This window comes from Wyeomyia smithii, chromosome 2 (assembly GCF_029784165.1).
Source record: "Wyeomyia smithii strain HCP4-BCI-WySm-NY-G18 chromosome 2, ASM2978416v1, whole genome shotgun sequence".
NCBI classification, from domain to species: Eukaryota; Metazoa; Arthropoda; class Insecta; order Diptera; family Culicidae; genus Wyeomyia; species Wyeomyia smithii.
The window spans coordinates 84,339,901-84,367,808 of record NC_073695.1 but is presented as its reverse complement, the minus strand read 5'-3'; the positions used below and the strand labels follow the sequence as shown (position 1 = coordinate 84,367,808).

The 27,908-nt window shown below is 38.5% G+C and overlaps 1 protein-coding gene and 1 pseudogene across 10 annotated transcripts in view; both read left to right on the top strand.

The window, feature by feature from the left end:
• LOC129720943 (peptidoglycan-recognition protein LF-like) overlaps window positions 1–7,227 on the top strand; it is a 41,999-nt gene extending 34,772 nt beyond the window's left edge. For 4 of the 10 annotated variants that reach the window (XM_055672877.1, XM_055672883.1, XM_055672878.1 and 1 more), the window contains exons 5-6: window positions 5,868–6,021; window positions 6,082–6,502. In XM_055672877.1, coding sequence (XP_055528852.1) covers window positions 5,868–6,021; window positions 6,082–6,335 — 408 coding nt within the window. In that variant the 3' untranslated portion in view covers window positions 6,336–6,502. The other 6 variants (XM_055672885.1, XM_055672882.1, XR_008727319.1 and 3 more) reach the window with 5 other exon arrangements.
• Window positions 7,228–11,627: 4,400 nt separating this feature from the next.
• LOC129719730 (uncharacterized) lies at window positions 11,628–26,554 on the top strand (annotated as a pseudogene).
• Window positions 26,555–27,908: the final 1,354 nt, after the last annotated feature.

Here is a 27,908-nt window from a genome sequence, read left to right as displayed (position 1 = left end):
TCACCATCTTTAAGGACTGGAATGGGCTTCTAAGGTTTCTTAAGAACTTTCGAAAGTTTCCAGAAAGGTTTTGAATAAGGTTTTAGTTGTTCAACTTCTCTCATGAAATTCTCATTTCGCAAGAGAGTGAATCTATGTTTAATTTCCTTTTGTAATTCTTGAAAAATAATTTTCAAAGCAGGATCACGAGGTCTTTGGTATTGACGTCTCCGTATGTTCTTCAAACGTATAAGAAGTTGAAGTTCACTGTCAATAATTGGTGCATTAAATTTCCCTCGAGCCTTAGGAACTGATAAATTCCGGGCATTGAGTATTAGGCTGCTAAAATTATCTAATGCTCTGTCAATGTCAGCACTATTTTGTAAAATAATATCATCATTCAAATTTTCTTCGATCGTGGAACGATATCTATCCCAATTAGTCTTGTGATAATTTAACACAGATCTAGTGGGATTTAAAATAGTTTCATGGGAAATAGAAAATGTTATGGGAAGATGATCAGAATCAAAGTCAGCATGAGTTAATAAATCACTGCATGAATAACTTTGATTTGTTAGTACCAAATCAATTGAGCCGTTGAGAGCAAAAGTGGTACATGTGCCATTTTTACACTCATTAGGTTTTTTGCATAAATTGATAAGGAACGCAATAGTCTATTAGAATATCCAAGAAAAACCGAGATCTGATAACCTAAACCAAAGTTATAGCCAACATAATTTTTGGTAATTAACATAATCACCATTTCGTTGAGAGCAAAAGTGGTACATCTCCAGTCTGTGCATGTTAGATGAATTGTAAGTCGGATATAAAACAATCATGTCTTCAGTAAGGTTGGTCAAGTGATTGAGTACTTTCAGATGAAGATCTGTCTGCTTTGGAATTTTCTCACTACGTGGCGCTAGTGTACCCGTGACTATTTTGTAACAGAAAGCATTTTACCTTTTTCAGTATCAACTCGTATGCTGTTATCAAATACATATATGCTAGCGCCACGAAGTTGCAGAACTCCTTAACAAACAGATCATCATTCTATAGTGTTCAATCACTTGGACAACTCTGCCGAAGGCATGAATGTTCTATGTCCCAAGATTAGAGAGCTATAATGCATCCTTCATGCTCACACTGGACATGTACCACTTTTGCTCTCAACGATTTCTGGTTGTCATTATTTTTCCCATAGAACAAAAGTGGTACATGTTTTCCATTGAAGTTTGTGTAAGTTTCTCAACCAGAACTCGTTATGCGTTCATGTACCGTCTTTTGAAACCTTTCAAGCAATGATTTAGTGCAGTTATGTTGGAAAAAGTTGTTGAAAATAATTTACTTTTTCAGTGTTTTTGTTTATCGCGTCTCCTGAAAAATTTACTTAATGGCACATGTACCACTTTTGCTTTCAACGGCTCAATTGTAGATGGATTCCTAAGAATAGAAGAATAACATGTAGGACCATTTGGAAATAAAACTGAATAAAATCCAGCGGAGCAATCATTGAACAATATTTTTCCATTGGAATTGCTTTGAGCATTATTCCAAGATCAATGTTTCGCATTGAAATCACCGATGATTAAAAATTTAGATTTATTTCTTGTGAGTTTTTGCAAATCTCCCTTGAAATAATTCTTTCGCTCACCAGTGCATTGAAAAGGCAAATACACTGCGGCTATAAATAAAATGCCAATACTTGTTTCAATTTCAATTCCCAAACTCTCGATAACTTTGGCTTCAAGATGGGGTAAAACACGATGTTTTATTCGACGGTGGATAACTATTGCAACTCCACCACCGGCAACATCAATTCTATCAAACCTATGAACCATGTAATTTGGGTTCTTTTTTAGTTTAATATTTGGCTTTAAAAGCGTTTCAGTTACAACTGCAATATGCACATCGTGGACTGCTAAAAAAATGAAAAATTCATCCTCTTTCGCTTTTAAAGAGCGAGCAATCCAATTTAGAAAATTTACAGCATTATTTAAAATCATTGCTGAATTTCAATTTCATAACAATATTAGTTGTGAATTTTATACCTTCTTGAACAGCCTCGTACATCGAGTTACAGTTCAACAAAACGGACATTAGCTGGAGCATGTATTGTTGTAGGTATTCAATCTTTTCTGGAGTTGGACTACCTAAATCAATACTGGCTGACTTTTCAGCACCAAACACGGATGGTTTGAATTTGAAATATTACCTGTAAGGACACTGGCATATGAACAGCCTGGTGTTGCCTGAATAGGATTTTTTGTCTGAAATTTGTTATCTGAATTTAAATTTTTACCTACAGACACACCTGCTAATGAAAGTGCTGGTGATGCCTGAACAGTATTGAAAGTCTTTTGTATACCCACATTGACAACAGATTGCTTAGAATTCCTACGTTACGTCCTAATTCCTACGAAGCAATAACTTTCGACCTTACAGGACAATTAAAGAAATTAGATTTGTGATTTCCCCCACAATTTACACATTTGAAACTATTAGTGGTCTCTTTCACGGGGCAGATATCTTTCGTGTGACCAGTGTCACCACAAATCATACATTTTGCTGCCATATGGCAGTTTCGAGTTCCATGACCATAGGCTTGACAATTCCGACATTGAGTAAGATTATGGATTTCTCCATGTCTCTTGAAATTTTCCCACTTTATTTGCACGTTAAATAAAACACGTGCTTTTTCCAAACATTTCAAATTATTTACTTTGGTGCGATCAAAATGTACTAAGTAATTTTCCTGGTGTATTCCAGTTTGATTAATTTTGGCATTTGCCTTTCGTTTCATCAAAATTACTTGGTTGGGAGCAAAACCAAGTGATTCTGACAAACATTCTTTAATTTCCTCAATAGTTTGGTCATTTGAAAGACCTTTCAAAACAGCCTTAAACGGTCTCTCGTTTTTGGCATCAAAAGAATAAAATTTATACATCTTTTCAGTCAAATACTGTAAAAGATGTTTATGGCCAAAATACGAATTTCGCCTTGGCGGCCAATTTGAAAATTAAATTTCACATCCGACAGAAACGATGAAAGCTCTGATCGAAATGCTTTAAAATTTGCTACAAATACCACAATAGGTGGAACTTTAACCTTCTTCATAACGGCTTTATGCTCAGTATGAGAAGTTTGAATTTCTTGATCCCCAACGGAAGAAAGAATATCATACCTGTTAGTCAAAATTTAGTGTCACTTGGAGGAGATGCCTCACGTTTCCTTGAAGCCGCATCAAAGCGAGCTTTTTTATTTTTTCCAGGCATAACTGGAAAACTTCACTACACTTTCACTTCACTATAGAATTTAAGTAGAAATATCTCAAACCAAATTTACTCACTAAACACTCGTTAACGTTAGAAACAAATTTATTACTTTGCGTTTCAACAGGTAGTCTTTCAAGAAGATTGCCTGTTGAAAGCGAAAAACAAAATTTCAATATCTCTCGGTAGTCTAAGACTTAGCTTCGAGCTGTTCGTAAAATGCGACCGTACTGTAGGACAGTTCAAGTCGATCTGATTTTTATATAGATTAGTCCGTCGAACTGGGACACTAGAAGGTTAACCTTTGAACCAAATTTTGCTAAAAATAAACAATAACGAGTTTCACTGTATAAAGCGCGAAGTATTCAAGTCGAAATTTAACCGAATGTAACACGTGAACCTCTGTATATAAATAATTTTATAAGAAATTATAAGATTCATTCAATCTGGCTTAAATATGTTTTTGCTTAATCGTAATCGTATGAAAAAAAAATCCTGTTAGCTACGGTGGAATCAGGCTTCGCTTTACGCTTATCAGTGCAAGTTTTTAGTGTCAAACCTTGTTCGCTTAACATACAACACAGATCGACTGATGGATTACAATGTCTACTCGCACCGCTCGGTAGATCCGGTTATCTACCAACTCTTCCGTTCTCTATTAGACAAATGTGAATGTATCCTTTCCAGACGGCGTGTGTCTATCGAGTGCGGTTTATACAGGATAAACACATCAATTCGGACAACTTCGGAGACATCGCATACAACTTCCTCATAGGCGGCGATGGCAACGTGTATGAAGGTCGTGGTTGGCCCAAGCAAGGTGCTTTTCTCAGAGGTATTATAATTGAAGGCAATTGTTGTCCTTTTAAGTTTGTGTATAATATTTACATTTTATTAGGTCAAAATTCAAAAAGCGAAGGCATTGCCTTTATTGGAGATTATCAACGAGTAAAACCAACTGACGCTCAAATGGAGGTACTGGATAGTTTGTTAACTGACGGCACTCGTAAGGGCTACTTGACAGAGGATTTCAAGCTGTACGGTGCGCGGCAGTGGCAAGCAACCCTCAGCCCTGGTGAAAGGTTGTACGAGAGATTGAAAAATCATTCACATTGGAGTGATGATCTTGTTGATTGATGACTAGTACTGTGTGAACTTCTAGAATAATCTGAACAAAACCGTAACAGAAGACTGAAATTTTCAGAGTCCATGAGCTATATTCAACTTTTTGCTAGGCTTCCATTCGTATTTACAATTAATCTATTGTTGATAAAACGATAAATTAGGCGCGGAAGACATTTTACTTATTTGGAAAAAAAGAAAAAAATATACTAGCATCATATGTAAAAGTGCGCATAAATGGTTGCATGGTAATTGAAGATTAGAGATGGCAACTAAGTAAATTTTTACAAAAGCTTGACATTACAACATTTTCACAACCAATAACCATAACAAAAAGACAGTGCTCGATGAAATAAAAAAACGCACAACTTGTGAAAATTACGATTGCATAGGTGCTGTGATTCGTAATAGTCCAAAAAAGATTTTATTGTAAAAAATAGAGTTTAGAAAAATTAGTAATAACAGTGATTAAATATCAATCGACTGTGAAAGTGTTTCCTTTGATGGTTTTGAACTACATTGTAGTTAATTTGCAAATAGAGGTTTACTGTCGGACCCTATTCCTTTGTTTCTTGAAGAAAAAAACTTTTAAAATTCTCACACAATGTTTACTTGTATTTGAGTTTGATGACCGTAACTGCAATATTCGATAATTATACCTAATTACTCTAATGCATTTGTTGTGGCTTCCGAAGGGATGGCAGCGTTCTTGTGTTTTAGATTATTTAATTAGCAAAAACTCTTTGTTAGGTTACACTTGACTTTCATAACATTGTCAAACACATGCTTACACTATAACTGCTCAATTGGATTTCTTTTTTAACAACAAGGGTTTTATTGTACACACACTTAAATGTAAGCTTGCACAATCTTACCAAAATGTGAATAACTTCGGAAAAATCAAGATAAAAAAACAAATTTAGTGAGTTGTTTTGAAACTAATCTTTGGTAAAAAGGTTTCCGTCGAATTGCACCATGTATCCTTTCCAGAATGCCTGTGAAAATCTCGTGCGTTCCTTCCAACGTTATCACATTGGTAGAAAATTCGGTGACATTGCCTAAAATTTCCTCATAGGAGATGACGGCAATGTGTATGAAGGTCGTGGATGGCGCTATCAAGGAACTTTTCTCATAAGTACCATCGCTAATTACTAATTCATTCATACTACTTTTTAGTATTGCGCTTTTTCTGATCGATAGGTCAAAATTCGAAAAGCGAAGGAATCGCCTTCATAGGAAACTACCAACACATACACCCCACTACCATTCAAATGGAGTTGCTAGATCGTTTGCTCCTGTACGAACGATTGAAGGAACATTGGAGTGATGATCTTGTAAACTAATATTTTTTCACCAGAAATCATCAGAAAAAAAATAATTAAGAATACTGAATGTTTATTCCATATGAACAATGCGTAATTTTAATCTTTTGAAAGAACGCCTTTTTTAAATAACAAAAATTAAAGGAAACTTATAATAACTGCCTTAATTTTACAGTCTCTGTGTGTGTTTATGACCAGCAAAATTCAACAGTTTCATATGGCTGAAGATTCTAAAAACTACTCCGATATTGCCTACAACTTCTTAGTGGGTGGCGATGGAAACGCATATGAAGGACGCGGTTGGGACAAACAAGGTGCTCACACGAAAGGTGACGTTAGTTAAAAAATATTTTAAAGCAATGCAATTGTATAACAGTATCTCGTTTCAGGATTCAACAGGGACAGCATTTGCATCGCCTTTATCGGAACGTTCATTGATATTGAACCACCAATCACACAGTTGAGTGCCGCCAAGCAACTGATAGCGTTGGGCCTTGACCTTAAAAAATTGGATGTCGAATATCGACTTTTTGGCCATCGGCAGCTTGCGCCGTTTGAAAGTCCTGGTAGAAAGTTATATAAAATCATCCAAAAATGGCCACATTGGTCCAACGAGCTAGGCCCCAGTCATTGGACCGAATAGCCATCAAATACAGTCAGCCATTTCGAATATCCGGGGAAGGTCGCACCCATGTCGAGTAGTTAGTAATAAGGTAAAATTGAGCTCAAATATGTATTTTAAAATACAACTTTGTGAACAACTGTGATTCAGTCGAATAAACCTTTCTAAGATGTATTGTTCTAATGAAATGATTGTATCTTTCGGGCGAAACCTTAACAAAACCTAAATCTCCTAAACATGGTTTCTCAATCACTGTCATATTAAGTGCCTAGTATATGGTTTCATATCAACTATTCGTTCCGTTTGATGTCTCCAACTAACAAAAACCGTGTATGTGATTTGTGCAGCATGCAGAATTGATAAATCATAATGTCAACCTACGCCATGTATCTTTTCCAGAGTTCCTGTGTACATCAAGTGCGGTCCATTCAAAACCTTCATAATGACATAGATCTCGGTGACATTGGATACAATTTTCTTATAGGAGATGATGGCAACGTGTATGAGGGACGCGGATGGCTCTATCGAGGAGCTTTCCTTGTAGGTACGATCACCAATTACTAATTCATTCATACTACGTTTCAGTATTGCCGTTTTTAATCGATAGGCCAGAATTCGAAAAGCGAAGGAATCGCCTTTATAGGAAACTATCAACAGATGCACCCCACTGCTACTCAAATGGAGTTGCTTGATAGTTTGCTCCTCAATGGTACTCGGAGTGGAGTTTTAACGGACGATTTCAAACTCTACGGTGCTCGGCAGTGGCAAGCCACCATCAGCCCAGGTGATAATCTGTACGAGCAATTAAAGAAGCACCCACGTTGGAGTGATGATCTTGTTGACTAATATGTTCTTCAGAAATTATCAGGGAAAACTTATTTTTCAATACCGAATATTTAACCATATAAAACAATGCATAGTTTCAGTCATTCGAAAGAATTCACCGCACTGCACTGAAATACAATAGAAATTTGACATTTCAGATACATTTCAAGCATGAATAATAATTTTTGTATAGTCAACAATAATTTTGCAAAGTCGTTTATTCTGAAACATACTGGGTGTTATTTGTTTTGGCATAAAACTACGTTTTTGGGGAAGACTGTTGAAATGTAGAGAAAACTCATAACATTGTTCAGAATTCGAATACTAGAATGGCGTTTATATAACATATCCGAAGATATATAAAAACTTGTAAAAAGATTGCTTAAAACCAGAGAAACTTAGACTTTATTCTTTGAAAATGCTGTAATTCTGTAATTTGCTCTTAATACCTCGAGGTGTTACGTTTTTCTGGTGTAAAACTTTCTGAGAAACAAGATAAATTTATCAAATGTCGAATTAAAATTTACTCATTTGTCGAAAAGTCCAATTTAATTTTTCAAATACAAAAGGAATATATCTGGCAACACTGCCACCTAAAATTAGGTTGACGAATGACTGGACCAAAGGCCCAATATGTTTCCCATATGCGAACTATTAGAAGAAGATTGGGTAACAAACCCCGGAGGGACTACCGGTCCCATGTTGACAGGGGAAGCAGACTTTCTTCCTCGGAAGGAAGTTTCGTGGACATGTAACACCACCACAAGCGCCCTAAGTGACGCAACCACAAGCGTTATGTCTAAGTCTTGGTTGTGTTCGGGACTAAAAACAGTAGCATTACGTCAGTCTCTCTGCGTGAAAGTGGGGTAGGTCGTGGGCCTTGCAAGCCTTCACTGCGAAAAACAAAAAGCAACGAGTGGTATAACAGAAAATTCGAACCAGAATAATCGGCAATTGCCTGGGTCAATGACTGACAATTGGATACTCGGAACATGGAACTGCCGATTTCTCAATTTCCTAGAATGTACCTGAGCACTTTACGAAGAATTGAAAAACCGCAAGTTCAACACCTTTGCGCTGCAGGAGGTATGCTGGAAAGGGACGATGGTGCGGTGTGTACGTACAGGGATGGACACACCATCTACCAGAGCTGTGGTGACACACATGAGCTGGGCACAACTTTCATAGTGATGGGTGAGATTCAGAAGCGTGTTATCCGGTAACATTAGCAATTAGAAACATTAGCATTAAAAACGTACCCAGCCCTCCCCTCGGAAGTACTGATGACGACAAAGACAAATTCTACGCGCAAGTTGGAACGTGAATATGATCACTGCCCAAAACATGATATCAAAATTGTCATCGGGAATAACAACGCTCAGGTCGGTCAGGAGGAAGAATATTGACCAGTAATTGGACGATTCAGCGCACACCGGCTGACGAATGGCAATGGTCTAAGACTAATGGACTTCGTCGCTTCCAAGAAAATGACCATACGTAGCACCTTTTTCCAGCATAACCTTCAACATCGGTATACCTGGAGATCCCCTAACCAAACAGAAACTCAAATCGACTACGTTTTGATTTGACTTTTCAGACAATATCGACATCAAAACACGTCGGGGCTATAACACCTGTCTCGGACCACTAAAGGTGAAGATACACCTAAAACTATCCGTTGTGAGCAACATACGGTACCGTAGCTCGCCAAGGTATAATCTTGCGCGGCTGAAGCAACCCGAAGTCGCCAAAAACTACGCGCTTTCTCTCGAAGCTACGCTTCCAAAAGAGGACGAGCTGGAAGAAGCCTCTCTGAAGCGGTGTAGCGGAGAACGTCTTAGGTCGCGAAGTACCGAGCCGGCGTAACGAATGGTTTGACGAGGAATGTCGGCAGATATTGGATGAAAAGAACGCAGCGTGGGCAGTAATGCTGCGAAGAGCCACCCGTCAGAACGTGGAGCGATACAAACAGAAACAGAGACAACAAACCTAACTCTTCTAGGAAAAAAGGTGCAGCTAGGAGAAGGAGGAGATAAGGAGTATCTTGACAGATGATTGGGAGGTGATCGAAAGGTAGAGACAGTACTTCGATGAACATCTGAATGGCGTACAGTCAATAGACCAGAGCAGCGACGCAGGGGACCCTTTCGGTGCAGCAAGCGACGGAGATGTGCCACCCCCGATCTATAGGCGATGTTAATGATACTATTCGACGGCTTGTGGAAAAAACGATATCGCAGCGGAGATTCTCAATATGGGCCCGGGCAAGTTGGCAAGTTAGCGGGGGCCTAGTGTGGTTGGTAACGTCTCCGCCAACCACGCTTGACGCCTGGGTTCGAATCCCACCACCGACATAGGTGTCGATGGTTGTGAGGTGGCGTGATCCACTCACAACCAACCCAACTGGTCTAGATTCAATCCTAGCCGACACCGGGAGATTTTCTGAGGCGAAAAATCTCTGAGATCACGCCTTCCATCGCATGAGGAAGTAAAGCCGTTGGCGCCGGTCCGTTAATAAACGGGTCGTAGGTTAGGGACTTGGGTGTGGAGTCCGCCTCCCTGGGCGTCGGTAATTGGCCACAACAGTGGCGGAAATAGACCGACGGAAAATAAGCGAGAATAAAAAAAAAAAGTTGGCAAGTTGGGGGTTATTTGCCCCATCCACAAGAACAGTGACAAGCTAGATTGTAAAAACTACCGAGCGTTCACTATCCTGAATGCCAACTACAAAGTGATATCCCAAAAAAAAATCCAGCGACTATCACCACTAACCAACAGATTTTTGGGAAGTTACCAGGCCGGCTTCATGGAGAGTCGGTCCACAACGGACCAGATCTTTACTCTGCGACAGATCCTCCAAAAATGCCGCGAATTCAGAGTCCCTACGCATCATCTCTTCATCGACTTCAATGCCGCTTATGACACGATTAATCGTGAAGTGAAGAGCTATGGAGAATATTCGACGAGAACGGCTTCTCCAGGAAGCTTACCAGACTGATAAAGGCTACGATGGAGGATTTGCAGTGTTGTGTGAAGATTTCGGGTGGTCTATCCGACCCATTCGGATCCCGCAAGGGACTTCGACAAGGTGATGGTTTTTCTTGCCTGCTGTTCAACATTGCGCTAGAAGGTGTTATGAGAGGATTTTTGTTGAATCCGGTTTGCTTCGCGAATGACGATTAAAATGTGAAGCGGAGAATATTGGATTGAAGATAAATACGTCTGAAACAAAGTACATGCTAGCGGGTATGGTGCTGAGCGCGACAGGGCATGCAAAGGGCACATCACAATGGTCCAGAAACCGAATTTAGGGGGAAATTTGGGTCTAGAGCTCTATAGCCACATTTTAGAGAAAAACTTTCTTCTACAAAGTTCTAACATATGATAAAGCGCTTATTGAAAAATTATCATAAATTAGGGTGACCAACATTTTCGATGCAATCAAGTATCTAACTTTTTTATCTTTGTAGAAAAAAGAAAAATTTGTTCTACAATGTTATAGCTCCATTAATTTTAAGTAACTTTGTAAAAAAAGTTTTTCTCTATCATTGAAAACAACCGATTTATATTGAAAAAACATATTTTACGCTCTAACTTTTTTATTTCAAGTTTCATCTCAAAACTGTCTTTGAACGACTTTTTGAGCTTTTTAAGAGAAACAATTTGCAATGCTGACATCGTAAGTGTCTCAATTTTACTCAAAGTTATTAATATTTTTCATCAAAAAATATGCGTTTTTCATTTGTATGTCATTCATTATGGGGCAAGCATAAAAAATATTTCTTAGTTCCATTTTGAAGGGCATACTTGACTCTATAAATGGAGGAACTTTTAGAAATATGTTATTTTTTAAATTTGAGTACATTCAATTTAAAAAAAAGCCGAAAATATCAATAATTTTATACATTATGCATATAAAAGCACCCAGATTAATTTTTTGGTATTTTTTCTTATAACTAGACGTGATTACCTTTAATTTGACCCAAAAAGATCGAAAATCGATCAACTGGTTTAAAAGTTATGAATTTTCTCAAAATTGAATACATCGAACACAGTCGTTTTTTATGGTCACCCTATTTCCTATTAAATTGTTTCTCTTAAAAAGCTCTAAAAGTCGTTCAAAGACAGTTTTGAAATGAAACTTGAAATAAAAAAGTTAGAGCGTAAAATATTTTTTTTCAATATAAATCGGTTGTTTTCAAAGATAGGGAAAAACTTTTTTTACAAAGTTACTTAAAATTAATGGAGCTATAACATTGTAGAAAAAATTTTTCTTCTATCTACGAAGATAAGAAAGTTAGATACTTGATTGCATCGAAAATGTTGGTCACCCTAATTTATGATAATTTTTTAATGAGCGCTTTATCATATGTAACAACTTTGTAGAAGAAAGTTTTTCTCTAAAATGTTGCTATAGAGCTCTAGACCCAAATTTCCCCCTAAATTCGGTTTCTTGACCATTGTGCATTATATATATGCACAAAGAAAATGCAAGAGGCACACGTTTCGTTGCCAGATTTCTACATGGCGTGGTTGATGGCAGTTACCGAAGTGCAAAAGAACAAGGAAAACCCTTTTGTTCCCGATTTGACGAAATCACTAATGGATAGATTGGCGAATCTTCGCGGCTCTAGAGCATTTAAAATGGCCTTGTACCTCGATCCGCGTTTCAACTATCGCGCGTCTAAGGTGTTTACGCCTGACGAGAAAGCTGAAATCCAGGTAAAGACTATTCATAGAATCTCCAACCGGTTCCTAATGACCATAATAAACTACTGTTAATATCTGACAATGATGAGATATAATATGATTGGGTCACAAGGCCTAACCTTAGCTTATTAGGATTCCAGAGAACCAATTTTTTAGAGACATAATGAAATTTTACAACTTTCGTCTCTAATTGCAGGAATTCATTATGGAAACGTGGCAGCGAATTCGCCTACTAGAGTCGCCATCATTATATCCGCTCTCTGACGAATCACCTTCGGATTCAAATTACGGTGATGAATTCGATCTAATATTAATTGACATGTATGGTGAATCGGGTTAACAAAGAACACCAAGCAGATGAAACAAATTTCCTGCAACAGATGCAGTCGTTATGCTTAGAGCCAAAACAAAACCACAGCTACAATGTTTGGGATCATTGGTTGCGACGGAAAACCTCCCACCCTGAGCTGTACGCGGTTGCAATGGTTGTGTTAGCCACGCCATCCAACCAGGTGTCTTACCTTTCTGGAATCTGCACAAAAGTTTCTCCATCAAGCACATGTATCAAGCACATAATCTATCTATTAAATAAAAATAAGTTGGTGCCTGTATCACTCCATATAGAATCAACGGATTTAAATGATTCTTTTTGTGTTTGTTTTGTCTTGATCTCCGACGAGTTAATAAGCCATAAAAATAACAATAATCAACTGATAAAGTTTAAAAAAATTGAAATACATTTTCGCCTTTTCCCCGCCTTTTACTCCAAAAACCAACGTCATTAGATTACTATGATTGCAGGCTATGAGCGGTAGACAAGCTGTTGTAGCGTTGTTATTGAGGCGTCGTTGTTGAGTACACCTGACAATTATTCACATACATATAAAGTGATATTCGTTTTCGCTGCCTACTACACCTTTTCTATGCAAAAGCGCTATAGCGTGGTAGCAGCAAACTCGACATGCATGTGAATACTCTCAACGTGGCTTTGACTTTATTCAAGGGCATATACTTGATAATGTAAATTAAATTTCTGGCTTATTTGAGCAAAGTTGCATATAATCGTTTTATTTATCTGATAAATGAAAAGAAAGAACAAGATTAACACTACATGTGCGATGATTTAATTTACCATTGCTCGGATCTAATCAATCTGTTCAATTTTCTCTGAAATGCACACTGACTTAGATCATTGACATTTGCTCATGCTGCAATGATTCTGTAAGCTGCATGGTAGAAGAAACGTGTAGTTTTTGCTTCTCAAAAAACATTGATTTCTGTTCATGTTTCGTTAAATAGGCACTATTGCATTCCTACAAATCTCTGGATTTACAATCAATTGTTGAATGTTGAATTGAAAACTATAATGTTGCGAAGTGTCAATTGCACTGTGCTTAGGCAGCAAATCTGCCTCAAAAAGCAGATGAAATATTAATGTCATTGAAGCGAAAATTTCGAAGCTCCGTGTACCTACTAGTTTACCATTTAATTTCAAACGTCTGTATGTACCTTCGCGCTCCGCAGTTGGGTGATATTCGATAATGCCCAAAGCCCTGATAACTGGTGACATTAAACCTAAAACATGCATATTCTCGCATAAACAGCTTTATGTCACATGGTCACGTGAAAAACAATTGGTATCATGTATATTTGAAAAAAAAAGATACCCGAAAAATGGTTGGCCATTAGGTTTTGCGAGAATTTTTGTTCGGGACAAAATCATATTGTCACTATGCCATGGCAATAACGAAAATCAACTGGAAAAGTTATAAAACGTTAAAAACCAACCCTTGATATTTCCCGCCCTTCTGAGATTCTGAGAGGTTTTCTGTGAGTTTTAGTGAGTAACGATTTTTTGTTGCCTTTGATCGGAAAAATTCGAAACAAGTTTTCATCACCGGAGCGTACTTTAACGATAGCCTTTATTTTTTGTTTAAATATTTTATGGAATAGTTCTATGCGATTTTCGTATTGGTTTCTGTTGATGCCACTTGAATTCAACGTCGGTTTCTGTTAATTTTTGCTGTGACTGTTTTTCAAGAAAGAAGAAGACACTGTCGGTACGTAATAAACATAATAGATTAAAAATATAATGTGTTTTTGCAAGAATTCTGAGGAGTATTCATACTGGTTTCAGTTGGTTTCGATTAACTTTCTTCCACATGTAGTGGGAATGCTTCCTAACGAAGATGCCGTTAAGGGTATTTCATAAAAGGAATGTTCCCTAATCTACATGATCAAACTGATTCTTGCAAATCTTCCAGTTGACTTTGACAAATTTCTGCTGTGGTCAGAGTGTTTTTTGTTCAGATGAAGTTGTTGTAAGTGGAATGTTAAAATACTTAACATGCTGTTGAATTAAAATTAAATTCGTTGTTTTTGTTCCAGTTTTGCGCGTTAAAACACGAGTAGTAGCAGGTCAATAAAAGTGTCAGGCTCTGCAAAACTGAAGATAGAATATCAAAAAGTCAGGAAACATACGAGTCTCGAAGGGAAGTTGATCGGTTAAGAACAAGACGAGCTCGAAATGCACGACGTTCGACACCCCATATATCTCAAAATTGTCAATTACACTCTTCGTTTCCATAGTCTTTAAACGAGTCTTGAACAAAAGAAAAATAAAGTATAATAACTTAAACACTCAATTGAGAGAAAAATGCTAATCAAATATTTTCAAACACTACTACTTTATAGATTCAAGATCAAATTTACCACCGACCAAATGCATTGCTGCCACTACCCGATGGCAAATGTCCTAGAAGCGACAATTCTGACAGGAAACTACAAAGGAGAAGTCGTAATAATCCCGCGTATCTCGATTACTCCTACCGATTTGCCGTTAAATTTTAAACGTCTGCAATTTCCCGTGCGTCGCGCATTCGCGATGACTATTGATAAAACCCAAGGACAGTCACTGAAAATTTGTGGCATAAACTTCGAGTATTCATGCTTCTCACATGGACAGCTCTATGTCGCATATTCCGGACCGCCTTGACCACTTTCACATGTTTCGTATATTCCGAATTTTAAGCTTGAATTATTTATAATTCTGAAGTTTTTTTATCAAATCAGTTCCAGTGAGATTGGCCAGGCAGAGGGGTTTTACTATGTTTGCATTAAGCCAAGCTTTTGAATAATTGGAAAAATAATGTAATAATTTCCTTCAGAATATTTAAAAGAATGACTGTTTATTTTCAGAAATGTATTGAAATGATTTGATTATGATTGAAAGGTGCTTCATAATGTTCAATGAAATAAAAACGTAGAATTTTACGAGCGCAGGATTGAAAAAAAAAACTAAAAACAAATCAGAGCCGGACATATCGTAGGTATGTTTTTTAGCAGCAGTTAGATATTTCAGTTTTTGCAATACAACAGTCAATAAAACTCAAGGCGGCGGTACAAAGTTTGCCGGGTCAGCTAGTTTGTAAATAAACATTAAGCATATTAAATACTAAATACCGTAAACTGGGGTGACTTTGATCACTTTTTTGATTGTATCTCAAATATTTTCAGAATATACTGAAAACAATATTATTCGATATTTTTAAAATAAGTACTGGCATGCATTGAAAAAGTTTCAGTCACTACTTCAAAAGTTTAGCAACATTTTTGCTGTTTTCAAATATGCTCTAAAAATTTTACGCCAATCATCATTCCGGGGTGACTTTGATCACTTCATTATTTTGATGAATTTGGTGTAACATTTTGCTACTTTCACTAAATTGAACAGCCTTAAACGGCTTAAACGAGTTTATAAATATGGAAAGCAATTTGGGGGCCATTTACATTCTACGTGAACAGTTTATAATGGCGAATGTACAAGATTCATACAAAATTTTTAGAATATATATGAATTGTTATCCACTGAGAGAGAAGGTGGTCTAAAATCTTCAAAAACTAGTCCACGAGGAATATGACTTATGATATTGGCCAAATTTGCATGTTACTTCACGTCTTGGGTTTTTGTTAAGAAGAAATATGTGATACGCTGTGGAGAATATTGGGACTCAACATTGCCTTTGAGGAAAAACTTGCAAAAATAACAATAAAATGTATTGTTATAATGTTTGTTCATCGTAAGAACTAATCTGGGAACAAAATAAAAAAAAATTTACGTATTGCAACTTGTTGTTTTGAATCTGCTTGAACCGATTGTTTATATGCAACAAAAATCGCCAAAAATACACTTTATTTTCAATTAATATTTTAGCATGAAAAACACTCTTTAAATAGCAGGAAATGCATGAGTAGTAGCAATGCGAACATATATCCACGCATTCAGTGAAGATTACGACAAGTCCCAAGCACTACGAGCGCTTTTTTACCACATTTTCAAAAAAGAGGTACAGTGATCAAAGTCACCCCGGTGATCAAAGTCACCCCAGTTTACGGTACTAAAATCACTACATTCACTTGACTGAAAACGTATTGATTGTAAACTTGTTTCTTAATGTTGTAAAGACACAAGAATGAACTTGATATCGATAGTGACAGAATCTCAGTGCAATATTTTGCGAATGAGTGCGAGGAAGAATGAAAGAAAAAACAATTGAAAGATCGGTTACTGTGCTATATCCTGAAGAAAGACTCGGTTCATTTACATGCACAATAGTTTGTTGATGGATGAATGTAATGTTGTTACTGGTAACGCATATTCAGTTATATGATAGTGAGCTTTCGCAGCTCTGCTTACGAGCGCTCGGAGAGCTAAAAACCGTCTTTGGCGGAGTGCAGGAGAATGGAGTGTGAAGATGGTGAATAAACCATAAGTCCGCGTAACTCTATGGTGAATTCAGCATCCAGAAAGTGGCCGAAGCTGGTCTGAAACGTTGGGCAGGTCAAGTTGCGAGAACGACGGACAACTACCCTGCATACATGGTTCTCACCTCGAATCCGGTTGGTACGAGACAAAGATCGAAAAAAGCGGAGTGGTTAGACCAGGTGGAGCATGATCTGGCAAGTACACACTCAAAAATTTTTGGGTTTCGGTAATTTATTGCCGAGAACGGCACCACCGAGTGCTCGGTTAAAAAATAAATGACAGTTAGAATTTTTTTCGTAAATCTAGGTATAACTTAACTTTCGGAGGCCATTTCGGAGCAGATTCCCGATCTCGAACATGGTCCCGAAGATCCGGGTTTACGGGAACCATATGGGGACCAAGTGCTCTTTAGGTCCCGTATACTAAAAATAGACAAATTTTTCAATCTGACGGGTCAAGATCGAAAATCGGTCAAGAAATGAAGAAGTAAGAAGCTTTCATTTTGGTGGGTACCCGGGTACCCTGCCGAGTACTTACGTGCGTGAAATTGCCGAGTACATAACAGTTAAGGTTCCTTGACCTTTTTTTAAAATGATGTGACAGTTTTTCGACTTTTATCAAAAAGGAGATGGTCACACGGAGGCATAGTGATCTGAGAAGGTCGTTTTTTTTTTGCACACTTGAAATGGAATGATCCATATTCATTCATACAAATAATACAGTTATAAGAAAACTCTTTTAACAAAGCCAGGTTACTAAAACCTTTAATTTTTGTAGAGAGATTTTTAAATCTGTGTTAAAACTCGGTAGTCAGTTCTGGTGAGTTCTTTTGACTCATTTTAAATTTTATGATATTTGATAGATTTTTCAAAAATTTTCAATATTTTTTGAAGTAAACTGATTTGTTTTCGATTTAGTCCAGGGGATTAAAGCTGGAAGGCCACAAAGCCTTATCGAGAAATAAGTCAAATTCTTCAGACACCACACTTTGGCAATGTTCGCCGTGTGGGCCGGTGCGTCGTCCTGTTAAAAGATGTAATAAAATCCTTCCCGTAGAAGTCCCCAAGTGCCGGGACCACAGCATTCCCTTAAACCTCGATCTTATAATATTTGGCGTTGATTTTCACGTTTCTCTCGATAAACACCAGTGAAAGCTTCCCACACTCGGAAACGGCCCTCCAAACTATCACTGACGCGGCGTCCTGGAGCTGCGGGATGTTTATGTGGGACTGAGGAATGCTGGCCAACGTCGGCGCCCACAGCCGATCATTTTGAACATTATGCAGCAGTTGCAAGAAAAAAAGTTTCTCATCAGAGAACACAAACTTGCGAAGATATAAGTTTGTCTCTGTCCAGCCTCTTCCTCTTCATAGCCTCTGTGACGCCGTAAACCCTACGTTTCTTGTACGGCTTGTATCCAAGGTCCTTCGTCATGATGATGTCATGGTGGATTTCAACCCCCGGAACATGTCACCGGGTCCCTCACCTCTCGCAAACAACTTCACTACGACGTCGCAGTACTTCTTCAGCGTGCGCGGTAAACAAACAACCAATGACATCAAGTCGACACCGTGCGCGTCGGATAGCCTCATATATAGGCTAAAGCTGACACCAATACCAATACACATATTGCACATGGTGCGCTCCCACACAACTATGAAAAGTTGTATTCGAACTTATTGAACACCCTGTAAATTCTGCCACCTGATTATCTCCGAGAATCGAATTTAGTTCAGCTTTGATAATTGTTGTCGATCCTTTGCAATCCAAGGATTAAATCCCAGAGACAAGCAGCAACCTCATCTATTTAAGAAGTGCACTGTCGGAGTTTAAGATTAATACCTGTCAAACGTGAAACTCTTTTAAAACATCAAATTAAAGCTTTTCAAAGTTATTGCTTTCGGAAAATAAACCCATGCAACTAAGTATTACCTATTTTACCAAACCTCGGTCCGGTCCTCAGAAAGCTCCGGTCCGGTTCTCGGAGTCATATCGAACGTTAGTTGATATCAAACATAGGTGAGGAGGGGCTCTGAAATCTAGATTTTTGGCGTTACGTTTTTTGCATACGACGCCTTAGTATGTAGAAAGCTTCAACATATGACAACAAGTTTTAGTTTGTAACTCCGCCGCTAGTGGCACTGCGAAATCTTACTTTTCAGTCTTGCACTTTAGAGAAATGGTGTTTTCAACAAAGTTGTAGATACTGTTGTCACAAGAAATTTTGCTGAAGGCACTTTTTTTGTTTTGGAGATATAAGATTTTATATAGCACTAGTTACTAGATTGTGATTTTTTTTTTAATATCTTCAGCATATATTCGTATATCATTGAAACACACAGTTTTGTAAAGACATCAAAAGATAGCTTCTACACAGACCGAGTTTTTGCCAAAATATGTAAAAAATATGTCTTTTGGAATTGCATATCAGGCAATGAAGATACTAGAAGGGACAAACGTTTCAATCAATTTCGTAGAGTGAGTTTGATAATAGTTTATCCTATGCAGGTTAGGGTGGGGCAAAGTGATCAGTTTTCCAGAACCAATCGTTTTTGGTTCCTTCTGGGATCCAAAACAATCCTAAATTTATCGGCAGTTGATTGGTTTTGTCTCCGCCTGGCGCATTGCATTTAAATTTGTATGGGAAAACCTACTTTTTTGCATTTTGCGAATGATTACCTTGATCTCTGTAAAGGAGGGTAGCTGGGTTTGTTTGAACATTTCTAAACTTTCTGCGACATCTAATTTCCAAGGGGATATTATAGATAGAACTAGACTAATATTGTCGGTAGTAATAGCGTGATCTTCGTGAAAAATATGTTCGGCTATTTTGGATCCGAAATGGTGAGACGTTCAGCGTCTTTTTCAACCTTCATGAGTTCTGAAGTATATCCTTAAAACCGGACGTCTAAATTTCTTTCAATTTGACCAATATAAACCATATCACAATTTGGACATGCAACTTTACAAACACCGGCTTTATGTACTTTGTCAATTGTATCTTTAGTAGAACCCAATTTTGTTTGGATTTGGTTATCTCTACTAACTGTAGATACAAAGTTTACGTGTAAAATTAACATCGTATTCAACAACTACTCCTCCCCGATCTTCTGTTGGCGAATTGAAATTCCATGACCAACCATTTTGCCAACTTTTCCGTTGGTGCCCCCACAGCAGAAACGATTTCTCTCATATTACCAGGTTAATGTACTTTTGGAAGACCCTCTGTTCTGTGAAGGGAAGGGTTTGAAATACGAAGACTTTTTAAAGCATTTCCAAAAATAGGTTGGCATTCTTTAATAATTTTGCCTTTCTCCTAGAAAGGTATAGCAATCACTGGCAAAGAGCCGAATGGCATATATGTATCACTCGACTCAGTTCGACGAGCTGAGCATTTACTGTATGTGTGTGTGTATGTGCAACTTTTCAATCTCACTCGATTTCCTCAGAGATGGCTGGACCGATTTTCATAAAATTATTCTCAAATGAGAACACTATTCAATTTAAATGTAATCAGATTTTTAGTTTGTATGTTGTTTATCAAAATGTGAAAATTATGATGGTCGATTATCTCAGAAACTACACAACCGATTTCAACAAAATTGCCTTCAAATGAACGGGCTACCTAAAAAAACCCTCAACTTTTGAATTTTCTAAAGATTGGACATGTGGTTTAAGAGTTATGGAAAGAAACGTGTTTTGGAGACTATTCATTCTCACTCATGTTTCTCAGAGATGGCCGGACCGATTTTCATAAAATCAGTGTCATATGGAAGGTCTACACACTTAATTTATCTCGGCAAACTTCCCAACAGCTGATCGAGCTCGGCGAAGTTTTTAACAAATGTCAGCAATATATGAGACGTTGCGGAACAGAGTGGTCTAAAGACCATTTTTTTCAAAAATGAGTTTTTTACATAATCCGCATTTACTCAAGAAACTAAAGTTAGGAGACTAGAAAAAAATTCGAAAAATCGAATTTTAACCCTCTAGTGCCCAAGTTAATTTCTAGACGGGCTACGGTGAAATCACCATGAATCATTATAAACACTTTTTATGTATTTATTGAAGCTTTTTAGAGGTTTGACTGAATCCCGCCAAATGGCGGCATTGGGCACTAGAGGGTTAAAGCTGATTTATATAGGGTTACCATTTTGTCGGAGTTAAAAATCAGGACAATTTCTTCCAGCAAAAATTTGTTCTAAGCTATTGTTATTTTTTGAGGTATCAATAAATGGAACACGAAATTTGAGATTTGCACTTCAAAATACGCCAAAAGCCTCATATTTAACGTATTCCTCGAACGATTCAATTTTGCAACTTTGATTTATTGGGCGTTGCCTTAAAAAATGCAACTAGTAAACTGTTTGAAATAAACTTAATTGTCAAAAAACGTTTAACGATTTCAACGACTAGACAATTTCTCTCATTAAGATTCAACCAAAGAAAAAAATCGTTCGAAATAAGTTCGTTTCTTCCCGGAGTCAAGATGAAAGTACTGAACAGTTTGCTTCCTTTTTGAATATCCGACATTATTCAGAAAAATCAGGACAAATGCTAAAATATGAAACATAAATCAGGACGCTCCAAATGGATCTCAAAATCAGGACATGTCCTGCTAAATCAGGACGGATGGTATCCCTAGATTTATACCATGTTGATATTTCGTCCGAAACAGAATGGCCATTCTGTTTCGGAACAGAGTGATCTATGTACATAAATTGAGGTAATACCATCATGTAACATGTGACATGTAACATATTACATGTGGTATGTAACTTGTCACTTGTCCTGTAACATGTTACACGTAATGTAACACGAAAAATGTAACATGTCAAATATCACGTAATAAGTAACATTTTGTGTTATACGTCACATGTTGCATGTGACATGCCATGTACATCATATAACATATGACACTAGCCATTTTGTACGGGTTAACGTCATTTTTATTTATGTTTATGTACATAGACCACTCTGATCCGAAACGATACGAGGATTCCAGTAAAATATGTATGAAGTCGGAGTGGTCTATGTACATTAGGGTGGGGAATCGTTATATGGAAAAAACGAAACTTGATAGCAGAAAGCCAGAACCAAGTTTTTTTTGTTCTATTTGGGGCCCCAAACAATCCTGAATTTATCGGAAGTCGATTGATTTTGTCTCCGCTTGACGCATTGCATTTCAAATTTATATGGAGATTTGTATGCAAAAACCAACTTTTATGCATTTTCCATTCTAAAGAGCTCAAAATGGCTCAAACCATAGGTTTCATAACTTCAAATGGTAGGTTTTTTTATGCCTAACAACTTGGCCGAAGACACTAAAGAGCTAGGGTGTCCCAAAAAAATACTAGAGCTGTTCGAAGTTGAGTATGTCGAAATTTATGTTGCAAATCATTTTTTCTGCCAACACTGCCAGTGTACCGGCGTCAGTCAGATTTCCATCAGAAGTAACCTTTGAAACACGTTGTAGATTTTCTCTACGCATAGAATATTGACCTAAACTTGTTTGCTTGATCCAGTTGAGTGTAAAAACTCGTTACGACAGGTTACTACTGATGGGAATCCTACTGACACCGGTACATTGGTAATGTTGGAAGAAAACAAGATTTTCTGCATTTAAATCGACATACTCAACTTTTAACAACTATAGCTCTTACTAGGGACTTTCTAGCTCTTCAGTGTCTTCTGCAAAGTTGTTCGGCATCGGAAATACTATACTTTAACATAATGTAGTGCATTATTTGAGCATTATTGAGCTTTCTAGAAAGGTAAATGCAAGAAAGTGGGTTTTCCCATATAAATTTACATACAAATTTGAAATGCAATGCGCCAAGCTGAGACAAAACCAATCGACTCCCGGTAAGTTTAGGGTTGTGTGGGGCCCCAAAAGGAACCAAAAAACTTGGTTCTGGAAAATCGATCATTTTTCCCCACCCTAATGTACATTGGTATGATAAATTCACTTATTTCGCCAAAAAATGGTAATTTTATGTATTCACATGGTAAACCACTTCATAACCTTTATATCAGAACATATTGTTTGAAAGAATCCGTTGAACAGAATTTTATTCAGAGATTTTTTCAAAATTGCTTCTCTTGACAAATTTGCTCGATGGCACATAGACCAGTCTGTTCCGCAACGGCGCATATTTCGACGAACATTCGGCAAGTACATCGACCTACCGTAAATCAGCGAGCATTGACAGCTCGTTTGCCGAAGTTCATGAAAATTCTGCCGAAAACTTGTAGAACATTTCGCTGAATTTATCAGCTGTTGAGTTCTCGGCAATAATATCTAAGTGTGTAGTTGCCCCATAAGACCCTATGGATTTGCTTTGTAATCGGATTTTTACTTTGCCTGTTCAAAAATGTGAAATCCAGCTATGAAAAGAAACATATTCCGTAGACTACTTAAACTCACTCTCTTTTCTCAGAGATGGCTTAACCGATTTCCACAAAATTAGTGTCAAATGAAAGGTCTAGCTGCCTCATAATACCCTATTGAATTTTACTGTAATCGGACTGTAACTGCGTCTGTAATGTATCAAAATGTGAAAATCACGAAATTTCATTATCTCAGAAACTACTCAACCGATTTGAACAATACTGATATCAGATGAACGGACTAGTTGAAGGTTAACTGATGAATTGTTATGAGTGAACTTACTTACTTTACTTTAAAGGCGACAGACCGATTATCGATCCAGTGCCGAATCCAGAATACGTCGCCATGTCCCTCGGTCTTGGGCTGCTATCCTCCAATCGCCCCTAACACCTATTTCGCGTGCATCCTTGTCGACAGCACACATCCAACGAGTGCGGGGTCTACCCCGAAGTCAACGACCTCTATCGGGATTCCTGCTAAATATAGCCTTCGCTTGACGATCATCCGACATTCTCGCTACATGCCCAGCCCACTGAAGCCTGCCGTGTTTTATCCGTTTGACTATATCCGCCGATTTGTATGCCTGGTACACTTCATGGTTCATGCGTCTGCGCCAAACACCATTTTCTAGTTTGCCGCCAAGGATTGAACGCAAAATCCTACGCTCAGAAACACCAAGAGCTCGCCGATCAGCCTCTTTCAGCGTCCATGATTCATGGCCGTAGAGAGCCACCGGAAGAATCAGTGTTTTATAGAGTGCAAGTTTAATACGGATTTGCAGACTGCTGGACCTTAGCTGGTTACGTAATCCGTAAAAGGCCCTGTTTGCGGCTGCTATCCGCCTCTTTATCTCACGGCTAACCTCGTTGTCACATGTCACTAATGTTCCCAGGTAAATAAATTCGTTAACTACTTCAAATGTTTCCCCATCCAGCACCACCGCAGCACCAACCTCCGACGGACTACCACGCACTCTGCCAGCCACCATGTATTTCGTTTTGGCATAGTTTATGACAAGCCCTAGTCTCGCAGCTTCCCTCCTGAGAGGTCCGAAGGCCTCTTCCACAGCTCTACGGTTGATACCAATGATGTCGATATCGTCCGCAAAACCGAGAAGCATGTGCGACTTCGTAATGATGGTGCCGCTTCTCTGCACACCAGCCCTCCGTATAGCACCTTCCAATGCGATGTTGAACAATAAGTTCGCCAGCCCGTCACCCTGCTTCAAACCATTTAACGTCACGAACGAGCCCGATATCTCACCGGCTATCCTGACGCTCGATGTAGAACCTTCAAGGGTGGCACGTATCAGCCTAATCAGCTTTGTTGGGAAGCCATGCTCGATCATAATCTGCCATAACTCATTTCTCCTGACTGAATCGTACGCTGCCCTGAAGTCTATGAACAGATGGTGCGTCTGCAGGTTGAATTCTCGAAATTTATCGAGGATTTGTCGCAAGGTAAACATTTGGTCCGTCGTGGAGCGTTCCCCTCGAAAACCGCATTGGTACTCGCCAACAAAGGTCTCCTGCAACGGCCTCAGTCTGTGGAACAGGATGCGGGAGAGAATTTTGTACACGGTATTGAGAAGAGTTATGCCCCGATAATTGCTACAGTCCAGGCGATGACCTTTTTTGTAGATCGGACATATGAGACCCTCCAACCAGTCCGAGGGCAATTCTTCATCAGACCACACTCTCAGTATGATCCGATGGATGGCACGATACAGCTGTTCACTCCCGACTTTAAAGAGTTCGGCGGGAATGCCGTCCTTCTCGGCTGCCTTGCAGTTTCTCAGCTCTTTCACTGCTTTCTTCCCCTCGTCCATGGATGGTGGATCCACAGCTTGACCATCATTCTCAATAGTCATCCTGCTCCTTTCGACTCCACTGTTTCCCTCACCGTTCAACAGCACACTGAAGTGTTCCTTCCAACGCCTGGCCACCTCTGTTTATCGGTTATCAGGTTCCCCTCCCTATCGTTGCACATGACAGGGGCTGACACGTTTCGATTCCTGATTCCGTTGACCTTCTTGTAGAAGCTCCTCGCATCGTGCCTGGAGAAGCAACCTTCCGCCTCCGCAAGGATACGCTCCCAATGCTGTCGTTTCTTCCGGCGATGGAGTCTCTTTTCAGCGGCTCTTGCATCTCGATATCTACCCATGCTCTGACGAGTCACAGCCGTGGCCAACATGTGACCCCTGGCGCGGTTCTTCTCCTCCGCCACTCGCTGGCACTCAGCGTCAAACCACTCATTGGGCGCAGTTGCCGCAGTTGTACCCAACACTTCTCGCGCTGTAGTGCTGATCGAACTGTGGATGTGCCTCCACTGATCATTCAGGTTCCCTTCAACTCTTTCCTCAATCCGTTCATCAACTTTCTGCGAGTACTCTGCAGCCACTCCTTCAGTTTATAGCCGCTGGATGTTCAACTGCGTCCTCCTCGTTGCCTTGGATTTCAACACGTTGGACAGCCGGGCGCGGATTTTGGCAACTACGAGATAGTGATCCGAGTCAACGTTCGGTCCTCTGAACGACCTCACGTCTGTAACGTCTGAAAAGTGCCGTCCATCAATCAGAACGTGGTCAATTTGAGAGCAAAGCTCTCCATTCGGGTGCATCCAGGTGTGCTTACGTATGTTCCGGCGTGCAAAATAAGTGCTACAGATAGCCATCCCCCTAGCTGCAGCGAAATTAACAAGCCTCAGGCCATTGTCGTTCGTAGTAGAGTGGAAGCTTTCCCTACCAGTTACGGGGCGGAAATTATGCGTGAACACGTGGTTCAAAAGTTATGAAAAAAGTCATATTTGAAATAGAAAAATAATCCTTCTATAAATAATGAATCAAAAATGATATATTATCAAGTCTATATATAATTTATTGCCTTTTTCCTATTGAGTTTATATATCATCAAGTCCAACCTCAATATAAGTACAGTGACGTTTCGATTATACCACGATCAAAAAAATTTCGAGTCATATATTTGAAACATAATAATTTCATGTTATTTGCATGTTTAAATGTATGTTCATATGTTTTTGAATGTTATGTTTCAAATGTTCGGTATAGTGTACGTGTTGTCTACCAAAAAATTATTATTTAGAGTGAAAAACAAATCCAGCAAATATTATCAAGGTGTATTTTTTTCTGAAAATTGAAGGTTCGCGTGAATCTACTAAAACAAAATATAAGTTTGGATGAGAAAGGCTGGGTCTCACTGCTAGGTCGATTTATTTGGGTTTTTTCAAATTTATTCAACATGTCGGCAAGAGGGTTCACTCTCTGTTGCCTATATGGGCCATTATTAGTTTTCTCCAACATTTGTTCATCGTAATCATTTTTGTTCAAAATCACAATTTTATTCCCCTTGTCAGCTTTCAAACAAAAGACAAGGGAACTCGTCCGCAATGGCTTTCTCCCAAGCTGCAACTGGCACAACTGACAACGAACCCATGCTCACCATGGAGCAATACGTTTCACTGGTCGTGGAATGCATCAATACCTTACGCAATTGCACAAAAGTAGAGCTAAACAACTGCAGTCAGCGGTGATGATCGCTTCCAAGTATGGACCGTGAAATCATCAAGATTGCCAACTGGAACGCTTACTCCATCAGGAACAAGAATTACGAGCTTGTTGACTTCCTCAACGTACACAAAATAGACATTGCAGTCATCACGGAGACGCATCTCAAACCTGAGGTGAACATCTTTCTTCCCGATTTCCGATTGGTACGGCTGGATCGAGCATATTCTTCTGGAGGAGGTGTGGCTATTGCTCTTCGGCGTGAAATAAGTTGTCATCTGCTACCAAGTTTCCAACTCAGTCATCGAGGCCGTGGGATTGAAAGTAACTAGAGTGCCTGTAAATATATAGAGTGGCGACACTGTCAAAATTGGAATAAAAATTATCTGTCAGTGTCATTCCAATTGAGCAAAGAACCTATTAAACACGTGTGGGGAAAAGAGAAAGGATGTTCAGTGTTACCAGTGTTACCAGCGTTACTTTGGATGACACGGCGCCACTCTAGTTATATATAGGTACTCTAGAAGTAACCACTGGAGTCGGTCCCATTACCATGATCGCAGACTACTGTCCCAAGCAGGTCAACGTAAGGGACGGGACGGCAACGAACCTAAGAAGCGACATTATCAAACTGACTCGGAGGCAGGGACAGTTCATCATTTCGAGTCATATATTTGAAACATAATTATTTCATGTTATTTGCATGTGTTAAAGTATGTTCATATGTGTTTGAATGTTATGTTTCAAATGTTCGGTATAGTGTACGTGTTGTCTACCAAAAAATTATTATTTAGAGTGAAAAACAAATCCAGCAAATATTATCAAGGTGTATTTTTTTCTGAAAATTTAAGGTTCGCGTGAATCTACTAAAACAAAATATAAGTTTGGATGAGAAAGGCTGGGTCTCACTGCTAGGTGGATTTATTTGGGTTTTTTCAAAGTTATTCAACATGACGGCAAAAGGGTTAACTCTCGGTTGCCTATATGGGCCATTATTAATTTTCTCCAACATTTGTTCATCGTAATCATTTTTGTTCAAAATCACAATTTTATTCCCCTTGTCAGCTTTCAAACAAATGACAGGTTTATTACGCAATTCTTTAAGGGGTTATATCTACCAAAAAAGATTTTATTTCGCAATTTATTTTTATTGGCCTAAATCATGCTAAAACTATCCAAGAATCAAAATCTACATCGCTCAAGTACAGATCTAAACTCAAAGTTCGTTTAAATCAATATTTACCGAACAACTTTTATACTCCAAAATCACATTTTCCGTTTAATTTGGCGATGCTCGTTTTTTTTTTATTTCAAGGCTTTGTAAACTAGCGGAGTTACCTACCATCGTTATCGTGTTTCAAATTTGAAGTATGGAGGTCT